This window comes from Melitaea cinxia, chromosome 22 (genome assembly GCF_905220565.1).
Source record: "Melitaea cinxia chromosome 22, ilMelCinx1.1, whole genome shotgun sequence".
NCBI lineage: Eukaryota > Metazoa > Arthropoda > Insecta > Lepidoptera > Nymphalidae > Melitaea > Melitaea cinxia.
The window spans coordinates 8,587,536-8,603,303 of record NC_059415.1 but is presented as its reverse complement, the minus strand read 5'-3'; the positions used below and the strand labels follow the sequence as shown (position 1 = coordinate 8,603,303).

The following is a 15,768-nucleotide window of genomic DNA, read 5'->3' as shown; positions in this document are numbered from 1 at the left end:
TACCCCTAGTCATAGATATACGTCTTCTGCATATATTATCTACTTGAACAGTAAAGGTTCGGTTTTCAAATTAGTTTTTTGTACCAGGTCAGTATTGGGCCACACACTCCACAGTCAATCTAATCTGTCAACTAGCTACCAATGCACCAATGTATCAAAGGCACGGCAAAAATCAATAAAGAGAACTAAGATGATTTTTTGTCATTAAGTGTTTGCTGTGTGGCTACGGTACTAAAGAATATAGCCACCCCCTCTCTCCCCGTGGGTGTCGTAAGAGGCGACTAAGGGATAACACAGTTCCGCTACTACCTTGGAACTTAAAAAGCCGATCGGTGGCGGGATAGCCATCCAACTGCTGGCTTTGAAATACACAGGCCGAAGACGAGCAGCAGCGTCTTCGGTGCGACAAAGCCAGCCCTGCGGTCACCAACCCGCCTGTCCAGCGTGGTGACTATGGGCAAGACACATGAGTTCACGTTTTTGGCGTAAACTTGTGGAGGCCTATGTCCAGCAGTGGACTGTATAGGCTGTAATGATGATGATGTATGATGATAAATTGGTCTTATGCAACCTACTTTTAAAGCATCCGGGTAGTAACCACTCTGAACACTACGATTAATTAAGTCTAAAATTGAGCCTGAAATGCTGTCGCTTATAACTTTAATATCGGAAACATTAATATTGTCCAAGCCTGGAGCTTTCTCTGAGTTTAATTGTTTAATTATTTTATTGACACAATTTGCTGATGCTAGTTTGAACAAGATACTTGAGTCCAAAGGTTTACGTATAACTGTAGAATCAGATAACTTTAAATTAAATTTTGGAATAATATATTTTACCGCTCTATCAAAAGCTGATGCAAAGTTCTCGGCAATGTCTTTGGTATTAATACTCTGTGCATCTAAGGCCCCTATGCTGTATAGCCATATCTAGTGACAGTGTTATTCTTCCTAACATTTCGTTAGCGATTTAATATATTTTCCTTGTGTTTCTAAAATTATTGATAACATATTGTATGTAATAATTGTTCATCTTGTATTCTAAAATTTTATGAATTTTATTTCGAATTTTGTTATAATCTAATTTAATTTTTGGGTCAAGACTATTTTTCCACTTAAAAAATATAAATGTTCTCTTATCACAGAGCCAAATAATCTTGTTATTTACCCAGGTTAACTAAACCTCTGAAAGAATATTCTTGTTTTTTAATAGTGCTTTTATTGTTTGCTGTCTTTTTTGCATGATCAAAAGAATTATAAATAATTTTAATTTTGTTTTTGTTTTAAACCATTCTAATTTTTTAAGTTCCTCATATAAAGTGTTGTAATTAATATTTACTTTCGAATCAACCTGTATACACCTTAGCACCGAGAATGTGTCGTCAACACAGGCAAATATTATTCCTCGATGGTCGGCCAGTACGACGTCGAGTACTGCCGTGAACGGATGCAAAGTTGAAAAAAGTGTATATATGTGATCTATACATGATTTGGTAACATTTTTTTTTTCTTACCTCAATTCTGGTAAAGTCTATTATTCCACAGATTAATACATGTTCACACAGTGCTCCTAAGTATGAATTATTGTATGCCGAAGTACCTTTTAAATCAATATTTATGTCAAAAACGAGAAGGAAGTTTTGCTTTGAATTAAACTTAGTTATGTGGTTATTGAGCTCCCAGATACCTTACGGTTGTAGAAGGTAGTCTATATATTTCACTCACAACTATGTCATAATTTAATTTTTATTTTTAAGGTAAGAGTTTCAAAAGTTTTAGTGTGTTGTTCTATTCGTGTAAATTTTATATGGTTCGGCACATAAATAATAATCCCGCCACCTTTTTGGCTTTTTCGCAGATGTGATTATAGCTTGTAGCCGGGTAAGTTGTATAGGTTAACTATATTGTCAAATATACCAACTTCTGTTAAGATTATGAGGACTAATGGAAACTTTCAACAGTCCGTTGCAATAAGTTCCTTATAAGCGATCGGATATTAAATTGTAATCAGGTTAAATTTATATATTAATGTAATATATTAATATAATTGTATAATTTTAAGGAAATTATTTGTTGATTAACTATTAAATATTTCTCTTATACTCGTATAATTATATCCATAATTCAAAATTAATATTTGTATGAAATTGCTCAAATGACTTAGAAAGGTTTCGACACTTCTGACTATTTCTCAAACTAACTCATAACTTTTCAACTCGTTATGTAGTAAATTTTACTATCATTAGACTCATTAGACATCGTTGCGTAAACTCTTCTGTTCCTACACCAAACGTACTTACAAGATTTGTTTAGTAACTGGGTTTTAGCTATATACAGTAAAGATTTTCGGTATTTTGTTTCGTTCTCCCGGATGTTAATTGGATCTTCATCTTTTTATATCAGAACGTTTGAAATTAGCTGACCTACTGTGAGACGATGTGTCTTCCCGGCTTCTAACCATTGCTGCTAGAGCATCTAATCTTATTTTTACAAACTAGGATTTAAGATTTCTTAAATCTTAAATTCTAGCTTTAGAAATTGTAATAGTTATAATTTGCCAATATCATTAGATATAAAGATAGATATACATATCTAATGACATTCACCAACCCGCCTGCCCAGCGTGGTGACTATGGGCAAAACACATGAGTTCACGTTATTTTTAGTGTAAACTTGTGGAGGCCTATGTCCAGCAGTGGACTGTATAGGCTGTAATGATGATCTAATGACATGGTAAATAAAAAATATTAACTAAGTTACAGTTTTAGTGTTTAAATTATCTGTGTAATCTATCCTTCTAATATGTATGTGTTATTTATATAATGGTCATGGTTAAAAGTAAAAAAAAAAAAAAAAACTTAGCGTATATTATTACCGATTGGAAAGTTTCAGTAAAAAATACTGTAGTTAGGATTTCTAAAAATTTTGAATATGTATTATATCAAAAGAGAATAAAAATATAGATAAATATAGATATATTCATTGGAAACAACATCACTGGTCGATATGTCGATGACGAATTGAGTTTACTATGTTTCAGAAAATGACAAAATGTGCTCAAGTGATAGCCACTTAATTTTTTGCTTTAACTTTAATCATAGACCCAACTGATGGAGACGGGTAATTAAAGTAAACTAGATGGTTCCTTTATTAAATAGTTATTAAACATATTAAGATATATAAATATATATTATTAATAATATATATAATAATAATTTTATATAAATAAATGTTTTTATTGCATTGAAAGATCCATTTAAATATTTTTAAAACAAAATCATGTTATTCATTTGTTGTGTGCAACTTACTAATTAAACCAAATGTTTTAAGCAGGAAAACAACATTTAATTAGTTAATTAAATGTTGTTTTCCTGCATAGTTACTGTACTCTTGAACAACTCATTTGTTTTGTTTTCCACATTAAAAGTTATTTTATAAATAACTTATAATGTTATTTGATAAAATAATATTTCCAACATAAAATATATTAAAATACGTATACCTAAGTTAAAAATTATTTTTTTTTTAAAGTTATACTTTTAGCGCGTTGGGGAAAAATGATGAGATTAAATTTTTACGATGTGCGCGCACACCGTCACAAAAAAAACCGACACCCTGAAGTTAGCTAGCCAACGAAGAAGAAGTTAGCAACGTGAAGTTAGCTAGCCAATGAAGTATAACTTCTTACGTGCGTACATAAGTACACACACACATTTTTTATTTTTATATTACCGTAGGATGCAAAACATATTTAAGGTCAACACTCTGTATTGAGTATTTTTCTATGTATAATGGTAAAAGGCCCATTTTTTTCATAACATTATACAAAATTAACAACAAATAAAACAAAAAACATAAATAGTGTAATTGAATATAAAATATTTAAGATATATTAAGCGAGAACGAGATATCTAAAAGAAATAAAAAAACCAGTCAAGTGCGAGTCGAGCTCGCGCACCGGGGGTTCCATACAAGCAATTTTTTTTTAATATTTTTATTATATGATGTAACTAAAAATTTATGCATTTCGCAATTTTTCCTTTATCTGTACTAGAAGACGCTGTTTCGTACCAAGTTTTAAGATTCTGAATTTACGAGAAGTACCAGGGTACTAATAGGTTTAGGTTAGGTCTTAATTTCCTTTCGAGTGTCGAAAATTTGCAGCATAGCTGTCTGTAGCTTTTGATTGCGTTGGCTTAGAAATTTGATTTTTTGACAGCTCCAAAGGACAGTAGATTGGAGTATTTAATATTAATTTCAGCTTGATACCTCTATGCGTTCTTGAGAAAAAGGGTATTAACAAATAGACGGAAAACAAAGTGTTCCTATAAGGGTTCCGTTTTTTTTCCTTTTGAGGTACGGAACCGTAAAAATTAGTAGAAGACCTCTTTCAGTTACGTTTTAACTGCTTTTAACGAGCACTTATAAAAACAAATCAATGTTCTATAGTCCACACAAGAAAAAAAATATCACAGAAGCTCACAGCAAAATAATACTGCTACCAAGTAGTTTTATGTTACTGTGGTTGTTACTACAATTGTTACTACAGTGTGTGAAACGACTTGTTTTCTTTATTAATACTTACCATTACATTTTGAAGTGTGATGTAAGTGGTTTATTGTTAATTTTCTTAAAAGTGTTTATAAAAATGTTTAGAATGAAAATATGCATGACACAGTTTTAAAACATGGTAAATATACAAAGTATTTAAAGCCATATGGTAATACTAAGATGCAATTATTATTATAACGTAATATATATAAAAAAGTTGTTCATACTATATTTAGGTTTAAAGAACTTTATTTTTTAAGAACATTACAGTTCACTTATGAGTGTTGTACCAGATAGATACTTTATTATATATCTAACAAACTTTTAATTAACAATAACAATTACAATACATATTAATTAATAAACAATTTAATAAAATTCACATAATACTTTTTAATAATAAAACAAAGCTAATTGTGGTTGAATTACTCGTATCAATACACAGAAAATTAAGTAAATTACTAACTTTTAAATTGAATGATAAAATATAGTTCGTTTTTTCCTTATTTCAGAGCAAAAACTTTGTTAACTTGAAGCTAATGTTGAGTTGTAATCTAGCTCCGATTAAATAAAAGCTAACGTAAACAGTTGCTAAGTAATATTCTAAATAATGACAAGGATACTTCTTTTAAGAATATTATGTATCTTCCTCTTAGAAGAAATTAGAGCTGCAAAGATATTGGCAGTATTTCCAACGCCCTCAATAAGTCACCAAGTTGTATTTCGACCGTTGATTCATGAGCTGGCGAGACGTGGTCATGATGTCACAGTCATCACCACTGATCCCGTGTACCCACCAGGTCAAGCACCGGATAACCTCACTGAAATAAATGTTCACGATCTGTCCTATAAGATTTGGATGGAGGAATTCTTTAAAGCTACTGTTGAAGACGACACTATAACTGACCAAGTATCTATTATAATGAGAGCGGTAACGAAAATCACTATAGATCAATTAAAAACAAAAGATGTTCAAGATATTATTCAGAAAAAAAAGGGAGAATTTGATCTGTTACTTCTAGAAGCTTACGTTAAACCAGCTCTGATATATTCACATTATTTCAAAGCTCCAGTGAATCTCGTCAGTTCACTAGGTGCTATGAAGTTTAACTACATAACAGTCGGTGCTCCAACTCATCCTCTCTTGTATCCACCATTTTTACACCAAAAACTATATAACCTAACGAATTGGGAAAAACTGCAGCAATTATATAGTCACTGGTGTATAGAAGACAATGTTTGGAAAACTGAGCAAGAAGCTGACAAACTACTGAAATCTGAATTTGGAACTGATATTCCAACCATAAGTGAATTATCTAATAATGTACATATGCTTTTTATAAATATGAATCCGGTTTGGGTAGACAATCAACCAGTGCCACCTAACGTTGTTTATATAGGAGGAATACATGTGATGCCTCGGAAGGAATTACCGAAGGTAATAAGTTTTTACCATATTTCTCTAACAGTTTTGTAATGTTCATAAAACTAAAAATAAAATTTTTGAACAAGAGCTAACCTATCTTTTGCGTAAATAGTTCGTACGAAGTAAATTTTGTTAATCCTTTATAACAGTTTGGCATACTAATTTTAATTACACTAAATTGAAACGTCACTTTTCGTAACTTTTTTCACAGTGAATATTTCTCAAGTGATATTATGCAACAAAGTTTATTGAACCTTGTGACTCCACTTACACACAATTAACAAATACAGAAAGAAAGAAATTAAGACGCGTCATAAATTTAAAACAGTACAGATTACTAACTTATTAATGAAAAGCGAAAAAATTACTACGCAAAAAATAATGAAGGATGACAAAAATTACCCCATTAATTTTTATGCGGATTTTACTAGTAAATAAAATGATCCACAAGGAAGATTTAAATGTATGAATTGTTAAGGTGTATGTTGATTACGAGTGACGCTACGCTTAAGCCTGTAATAACCCACTGGGCATATTCCTCTTTCCCCATGTAGAAGAAGATCAGAGTAAGCTCTGACCACGCTGCTCCAATGCGGGTTGGCGGATATATTCCCTACTATGAGTAACGATCGGTATGAGGTTTACACGATAACAAACGGGACCGATGGCTTAACATGCTCTCCGAGACACGGTGGGGAGACCCACAAGGACTGCACAAACACCCAGACCACAGTAAACATCTGTATAGCCATTACAAATGTTTGCCATGTGCGGGGATTGAACTCGCAACCGCCAGTGCAACAGCCACAAACCAGTGCTGTGACCGTGGCACCAACGCTTTTTACGAGTGACGAAAGTTATTAAAAAGTCCAGAATTAATCAAGGCACCTGGAAGCGTTTATCAAAAACGATGCTTAATGAATTTAAGACGTAAACGTTGTACATAAAATATGCTCTTTTGTAGTTATACGAGTATATGAAAGTTTGTGATGGCATACTCGTATATTTATATTTTAAGCGCAAATCACTATACCTAATCTGACTTCTCAAAATGATTAATTAAAATGCAGTACTTGTAAAACATTTAGTTAAACAGGGCGCAAATCTTTATCTACTTGAATACGAGTGTTACCTTAAGCAATTCGCGCACATTATAACAATTTACAGACCAAATAATCGTATCGAAATAATGTAGTTAAGACGCAGAGATACCAACACAATATGCATTTGTTATGTAGGAAGCAGCTGTCTCTTTGAAGGTCATAAGTTATCTAAATGCAGTTAATATCTGAAAAAGGGTAGTTTTCGCATAATTTTCTTAGTTATAAAGTATGAACTAAACTCTCACAAAAAAGTAACGCTGAAAAAGATAACAACAAAAAATTTGGAGTCTACTCACCAGATTTCTCAAAATATTTACTAAAGAGCAATTAGTTTTGACGATAATAACATTTTTTTTTTAATTTTAGGACATACAGTCTTTCCTAGACTCGTCGAAGTATGGTGTTATCTACTTTAGTTTGGGCACAAACGTCAAAACATCTGCTTTACCACCAGGAATTATACAGACTTTTGTAAAAGTATTTTCTCAACTACCTTATGATGTCTTGTGGAAATTTGACCAAGACGTTCTACCAGGGCAGACAAAAAATATTAAAATATCTAAATGGTTACCACAGTCCGATATACTAAGTAAGTTCAACTTTATTGGGACAAAACTTAAAAAAATGACATAATTTTGTCAAAATATTTGTTATAGTAATGTTTTTGAAATAAATACACAAAAGTAGAGATTATTTTGATACAGCCACTTTTAGGTAAGTTTAGTTATATATATGATGAATAATGCTCGAATAACTTGACATCAATATCTACCATATTCTTTCAGACAACCGATATGCAATATTTTTCCATCGATATGATCTGTGCTTTAGCGCAATTTTACACAAAAAAAGGTCAACATAGACTATGCAGGTTTTCGGCTTATGTTTCTTTCCTTGGACCTCTTCTACCTTTATTAATTTCTTGAATAAGCAATGAATTTGTATTTTTAACTGACTTCAGAAAAGGAGGAGGTTACTCAATTCGACCGTATTTTTTTTAATGTATGTTTGGGGATAACTTTGTTGCTTATAAACCGATTTTGATTATTCTTTTTTTGTTGGAAATTAGATATCCCAAGTGTGTTGCCAAGATAAAAAAACCACGATCTGATGATGGGATCCCAGAGAAATCGAGGGAAGCCCTCGAAAATCGTAGTGACGCCTAGTGCGTTTGTTAATTTTTTTCGTCTACTTACGTTGTATTACTTGTCGGCGTAATTGAAGTCGGTTTTTTTTCGTTTACAAGCAAACACAATTATTAGAGCTACGGATATAATTTGAAACCAGGTACTCCGATCGTCTATTGATAGGTTTCATATTTTATATTATTAAACTTCATGTCTAAATACTATAACAATTACATTACAAACTTTTTCATGGTTTCAGGACATCCAAATCTAAAATTATTTATCACTCAAGGTGGATTGCAATCTACGGATGAAGCTATTAGCGCTGGAGTACCGCTCATTGGTATACCGTTGTTAGCGGATCAGTGGTACAATGTACAAAAATATGTCCGACACCACATTGGTGTACAGCTTGATATAGAATCTCTGACAGAAGAAAAATTGATAAAAGCTATCGAAACCGTTACTGGTGATAGAAGGTGTTTTTTTTTTTTTTGTTTTTTTTATCGCAACTATTTTAGTATTATTTGAATTACTCATCATTACACAGTATAAATCAAAGTCGTTTCCCGCTATCTGTTTGCTAAGATTTTTAAAACTACATAACTGATTTTGTAACGTAGAGTGATTCCAGAGGAAAGTTTATATGTAAAATAGATACATAATACAGTAGAGGAACACTGATAGTTTTTGCAACCATGCGAAGCCGGGACAAAATAAATATAATACCGTGTTATTGCGATTAATATATGTTTCCAAAAAAAGTGATCAATTATCACTAAAAATAGTGACATACAAAGATAGCTCAAAGCAACATAGGCTGGCAAGAGTGTCACGTAAGTTAGTAGTAGGATGTAGGTCACACTATGTACGATACGATCGTTTTTTATCGTCGTTCAAAGTAATTTATTACCAGAGATTAATTTGATGAATAAATTGTAATCATATATCATAGATAAGTTGATAAATTTAATAAAGTATATATGTATCTATATATATATAAAAATTTCGAGTCACGATATATGTTCCAGATGAACTCCGAAACTACTGAACCAATTTTTATCGATTTTTTTAAGCATCTGTCCATGCAATTTAGTCCAATTTGAGAGATAGGGTAGCTTTTATCTCATTCGGACCCGGTAGGTGGCGCTGCTATTGGTATGCAGCTCCAAATCTATTGAACCAATTTTTATCAAATTTTTTAAGCATCTGTAATTTGATGTAACTTGGAAGATAGACCAAATTACTGATGTAACTCCGAAACTACTGAACCAATTTTTATCAAACTTTGTAAGCATCTGTAATTTGGTCCACATTGGGAGATACGGTAGTTTTTATCTCAATTGGGCCCGGTAAGTAGCGCTGCTATCGGTACGTAAGCATACAAATTTGGTAGCTGTTTTCTAGGCAGGACATCGTCTGGGTCCAGTAGGTATATATTTTTTAACAAATTGAAGGTTATAACACACACACACATTTTTTTTTTCGATTTGTGACCCTATTTCTATAACTAAGTTTATGGCGGTGGCAAGAGTACTCGATTTTTAACGAAAACCATACTGCTGACTAATGAGAAATTGTATTTTTGACAAGTATTTAAGCGTTTGTACACTATTTGTTCGAATGTTTTTGATTTCACTAGTAACATAAAACTGTCTTTACAGTTATTTGGGTCACTTTTACTACCAGATTTGTGAATAGGACTAATTTTTGCAATCTTTAAGGAATGGTGCGGTCAGACAAACACTTGTTTATACAATCAGCTAATCTTTGATAAATTATATCTTTCATACATTTAATAGCTTTGGTACTAATTCCGTCTATTCCAGTACTTGTGTTGCTATCTAGATTATCAATTATGTTTGATACTTCCTCATTACTACACGGTGCTTACTCTTTTAATGTTATGTCATGCTTATAACTACACAAAAACATTATATATATAGCAATTACAAACTGCATTACCTTCCGTAACAGGTCCTGAATCCAGTACGACTTTAAGGGGAGAACAGCTTTCTTTACTCTTATTTAATTTTAAGCTATTGATGGTTTTGCACATTTTCTTCGAGTTATGACTGCTGGTACTAAAGAAAGAATAATAGTAATCTTTTTTGCGGGGCCTTACCAGATTATTCCCTTATATACGCTCTCTTTGAAGGTTTTCATCGGTTGGATTCACTTAAGTTTCTTACCATAATCTGTTTCGCACCTCAATCGAGTCATTATTTCTTTATTTATCCAATCTTTTTTGGGTACAATTAAAAATTTAGTCTTGTTAATTTTATTATTATGTATATGTTCTAAAATAAATTTTTCCAATTTCTGATATTCTTTGATTTCATTGCAGTACTCTGCTTTTCAAGAATTTACGTAGAAATTTTCGAAATTGAGGGCTTCACATCGTTTTCATTATGGTTATTTCCGGTGCTAGCGTGCCGATTTTTAGAAAAATCTATTTATGGTCAGACAAAGACGATTCTATATATTATTGACATTTCGAATGAAATATTATTAACATTTGTATAAATACGACCTAATATTGTGCTTGTAATACTTGTTTGGTGAGTACTGAATTTTCTATTCCTCTAATCCTTTCATGTATTCAATGAAATGGTTATCTGTACTGAGTAGGTCAATGTAAAAAACTTCAAAAACAACTGCTTTTTCTCTGCGTTCTAATTGAGTACCTAGAAAACAAATCCATGAAGTTTTTGATATTGGTGTCGCCATGTCTATAAATAATACCAACGTCTAAGGTTAATTTATCTACATGTATCTACAGGTAAAGATTCCCATTTTCACGTAATTCCTCTGTTTCCTCAAATGAAATGCTGTTGTGTATGTAAAGGGAAACACCACCTCCCTTACTTTTTCTAAAGTTATATGTTCATAGTTGTACAAGTTTGCCTCATGTTCTGAATGAATCCATATCTCACTAAATAACATTAAGTAAATAGTCTTAGGTATCGTTTTTATTATTCACTGTACTAGCATAAAAATACCGTAATGAATTAGTGTGATAACTAAATACTGCCGACAGAAGCTGTCTGGTAGTATGAATTTCTTATATTTGTTTTACAATATTCTATTAATAAAATAAGTAATATAAATAGCAAGTTAATACTATTTTTACGTACATATATAAGTTAATGTAGTATATATTTTGTATTCACTCGATTCAGTTTGTAACATCCCACTGGTGGGCATATGCCTCTTTCTCTATGTAGGAGAAGGATATAGGTAAATTGGTAGGTAGGTGACATAGGTAGACTAGAGTGCCTGAGATCTTACACTGTTACATCTATCATGCCAAATACTGACAGTCCGATACGTCACATATGTAGGTAATGTGCGTCAGAGACAACGCTCTTTGAAGTTGCGATGCGCGGTATTATGGCCTGTTTCTGTACCGTCTGTTATATTCCAGGAACCGGAATATTATATAATATTACCTTAATACCTAATAATACCTAATTTTAAAGCATAGTAATCCATAAAAAAATTCTTAAGTTGTGGATTGTATATGTAATGATAGATTAGACACGTATTAGAATTTATTGGTAAAAAGAATATTACGTACTATTCAGGTGTGTAAGCTATAGTAATATAAAATTTCATATAAACCCATTTATTAAAAAGTAACAAATATCGATATGTCCCTCTGTACATTCTCCCAAATTTTCGTATATATGATATTAGAAGCATTGTAAATGTGATTTCAATATTGTATTCAAATATTTTTAAGCGTATTCCTGTACTTTGACATTAATTAAACTATTTAATTTACAATTTTACAGATATCGGGAAAATATACTGAGATTGGGCAAAATCATGATAGACCAGCCTCAGACTCCGCTTGAGCGCGCCGTCTGGTGGACGGAACACGTGCTGCGACACGGCGGCGCCGCGCACCTGAGGGCCGCCGGCGCCAACGTGTCCTGGGCTCAATATTTGGAAATAGAATTAATTATAATTGTACTATCAATAATAATTCTCGTTTTAACTGTGATATTTATAGCTTTGTATACATTATGGAAATTTCTAAGGCGAGTTAAGCCCGAAACCAAACAAAAAACTAATTAGCGTATACCAATTTGTACTATAACTGTTGATAAAAATACTCCGTCGGATGTTTATGTTGATTATATGAGCAGTACCTGCTTTTGTATAGTTATTTAAAAAAAAATAATAACTATATAAATGATAAATAGGTAGTTTTACTGAATCTTTATCTTACTTTTATTTTTATTGATAGGTATTAAGTTTCTTAAAATATTTGTTCTTTTTTATGGAAGCTTTATATCATTATTTTGTTATCTAAGTTTTCTATCATAAAAAAATATTTCAAGAATAAAAATTTCAAGATATCAACAAAGATAGACCTATATTAATCAATGTTAAGCGGATTCATATCAAATCGAGATCGTCATCTGATATTCGCAACTTTAGAGTGTATTTTATGTGTGCGCATAACTCGAGAATGGCTCGATCAGTTCGGCTAATTTTATTTTTTGTGTATTCCTTAAAGCCCACAAAAGGTTTTCATAGAAAAAAAAATTACTATTAACTATTGACAGAATGAAGTATGTCTGGGCAGCTAATTTAAAATAAAAAAATACTAAATACTAGCTGACCCAGCCACTCGTTGCTGTGGCTCAGTCATTTTAATTTATTAAAATATATGTAAATTCTATATTCAAACGCGCCATTAGAAATAGAAATACGGTGCCATCTACCGGATATCTGTGCAACTTTGATGCCAAACCGCCATCTATTAGGATTTTATAGAACTAACCGATAAATATATAAATTACATGTTTATTATACGACCAAAGTCGTAGCAATAACCAATATTGAGATCAATAAAATTGAAATAAAAACTCCCAAGTTGGACCAAATTACAGATGCTTACAAAATTTGTAAAAAATTGGTTCAATAGTTTCGGAGTTTATCGCTAACATACATCGTGACACAACATTTTTATATAAATCGATATAAAAAATGGCAAAGATAGGCAGAGAGATGCGAAAGTGTAAAATATGCAAGCTAATAAAAATTCCGGAATGACTTGCCAATCATTCATAGTTTTATAATTAAATATTTCAATATTCTAACTTCTTCTATATGGAATTGTGTGATGTGATTCATCTATCCCACGATGCAATACAAAAAAATTGCAAGGGTTATAACAAAAATTCTCCCAGTAAAAAAAAAAAGTTGCAAAGATTTTTCGTTGGCATTGTACTTGTAAAAAAAAATTACCTCTTTAAGTGTTTGAAAATTCATACCTCTGAAGAGAAACCACTAATTAACTCTGCCAAGAAAAAAATAATTTTTAATTCATAATACAAAGTCTGCGGTCACAGATTCTAAAAAGTATATGAATTGGAATTTCTTTCAACGTTTCCCTATTCTAATTAACTTCGCATAGACAATTTTTTTTTAATTCTCGATGTTTCGTGTTATTTTTTATTATTTTTTCTTTATATAAAAACTTATCACGCTAATAATACCGTGAGCTCGTTAGAAAACTATGTGTGTACATTTACGTGCATATACATTATGATGATACATTATGATTATTACTAACACTATGTCTTGTCTGGTAAATGTATAACATTTCGAACTACAAATTTTAACTTTCCCCGTCTTTCTCAAGATAATCTTAAGTTATCTTAAGTAGAAGTCTTTAGCTAGTAGTAGTTATTTTTGTTCAAGTTTTTCCTTTCTATATATATATATATATATATATGTACTACTTGTATGTATCGGTGTCGAAAAAAAAATAGTAGCTAGTCCGCTAGTATTAGTCCGCTGTTACCTATAGCACGAGCATTAAGTTGCTTACCTGAGTTAAAACACTAGTTACTTTTCATAGCGAAATGCACAAATATGACAGAGATAGAGAGAGAAAAACAGAGAAAGCGAGAGATAGAGAGAGTTTCGTTAGTTCAATAAATACAAGCATTATAATAATCAAAATTAAGTAGAAAGCTTTGTTTTAAAGTTCCAATTCGAGTCGGAACTACAAAAACTAAACTGTTGATCGGTCCTCAAAATGTACACCATTTTCTACAACTGTGAAATACATTAGAACCTCGTTTGTTTTTGTAGAACTTTTAAAATAATAATTACTACTTTAAACGGCATTGCTGCACCTTGTTAAGTGAAGCTGAATTTTATATTTAATTTTAACTAGTCATTTTTTTTCTTGAAGCTTCAGCCTGTAATATCCCACACATGTATATATGTATGTTTTTTTTTTAAATAAATTGTTGATATGACCTATATCAAAAAATTCTTTGTATCAAAATATAAAAACAAAATGAGGTTTCTTATAAACATAAAATAAAAAGTTCGTATACGTGTGAGTACCACAACTAACATATTTTTTTTCGTGAATATATAATTTTTTTCTGATTTACCTATATATAAAAAACCTTATACTATTTGAAGCATTTAGTCCGAAGTTTTTCGCGTACATACATTTCCGCAATTTATTTTTATTTATGTACTGGCTGCCTGGACACACTTCGTCCTGTCAAAAGTTAATAGTGATTTTTTTTAAAGTATTAAACCTTAAGGAATATATAAAAAAAAAACAAATTAGCCGAATTAGTCGAGCCATTCTCGAGTTATGCGCTTAGCAAAAACCATTTTTATTTATATAGATGAGTAATTTTGTCTTGTGAACTGTCATGGTCAAGTTTGCGGTAACTATGTAGTTTCCTAGCGTATATGTTTGATAATAGTAAGTCTTTATCATGCCATGTCATAAATCTTTCTATACTATATAATAATAAGTATAATATCTACGTTAAATACTACACACAAAAAATTAGATAATTCTAAATTACGCATATCTAATCTTAAGATTGGATATCCGTACGTGAATTGTAGTATGAATTGCAAAAAAAGCGGCCTATTCAAATTATCTATCTCTCTATATATAGCGTAAATCAACTAAAACGCATTTTTACTGACGATTTAAATTAATTACTTAACTTTTGGTTGTTAAATAAACACATAGGTAACATAAAACATATATTTTAACAACTAAGATGAGTAGAAATTAATAAAAATAAACAATATTTTATGTAAACTAATCATAAATACGTGTGTGACTTTGTTACGAAACGTTTGACCGCGATATTTGAATATGACCTGTCACTCCATTAGGCATTGGTGTATACTCATGAAGGCGACTGATGGACAACCGAAGTGATGTCAGAATAATCGCCTAATTTCTGTATACTGTATTATGTAGCTGACAGTAAAATTTGGTAAGCCTTCCACAACAAACGCCGGTAAGTGTTCTAAACTTCGGGTGCCAGAAATATAGCAACGTCATTCATAAATAATGGTCTATCTTATTTCAAGCCTGACCGATCGCATGAAATTTGGCACGCACAAAGCCTAGGACGGACACAACGGACATAGGCTAAGTTTCATCCCGGAAAAAATATGTAGGTCCCGTGGTACAGTGAAATGTCGTTCCAGACTCAACAGTAACTTAGGCGTAGTAAAGTAAATACGTATCATTAGCGATACTCAAAAAATCT

General features: G+C 31.6%; 1 protein-coding gene across 1 annotated transcript; it reads left to right on the top strand.

Annotated features, from left to right (window-relative positions):
• The first annotated feature begins 5,160 nt into the window (after nt 1-5,160).
• On the top strand, nt 5,161-12,414 carry LOC123664669 (UDP-glucosyltransferase 2-like). The gene is made up of 4 exons (XM_045599183.1): nt 5,161-5,988; nt 7,446-7,668; nt 8,466-8,685; nt 12,004-12,414. The coding sequence occupies exons 1-4, from the start codon at nt 5,161-5,163 to the stop codon at nt 12,287-12,289; spliced, it is 1,557 nt and encodes a 518-aa protein (XP_045455139.1). The 3' UTR covers nt 12,290-12,414.
• The last annotated feature ends 3,354 nt before the right edge of the window (nt 12,415-15,768 follow it).

Excerpts from the sequence above, each read along its gene's own strand:
- LOC123664669 (XM_045599183.1), top strand. The coding sequence starts at position 5,161 with ATGACAAGGATACTTCTTTTAAGAATATTATGTATCTTCCTCTTAGAA. Across the intron at positions 5,989-7,445 it reads CTCGGAAGGAATTACCGAAG|GACATACAGTCTTTCCTAGA; the intron begins GTAATAAGTTTT and ends TTTTAATTTTAG. Across the intron at positions 8,686-12,003 it reads ACCGTTACTGGTGATAGAAG|ATATCGGGAAAATATACTGA; the intron begins GTGTTTTTTTTT and ends ACAATTTTACAG.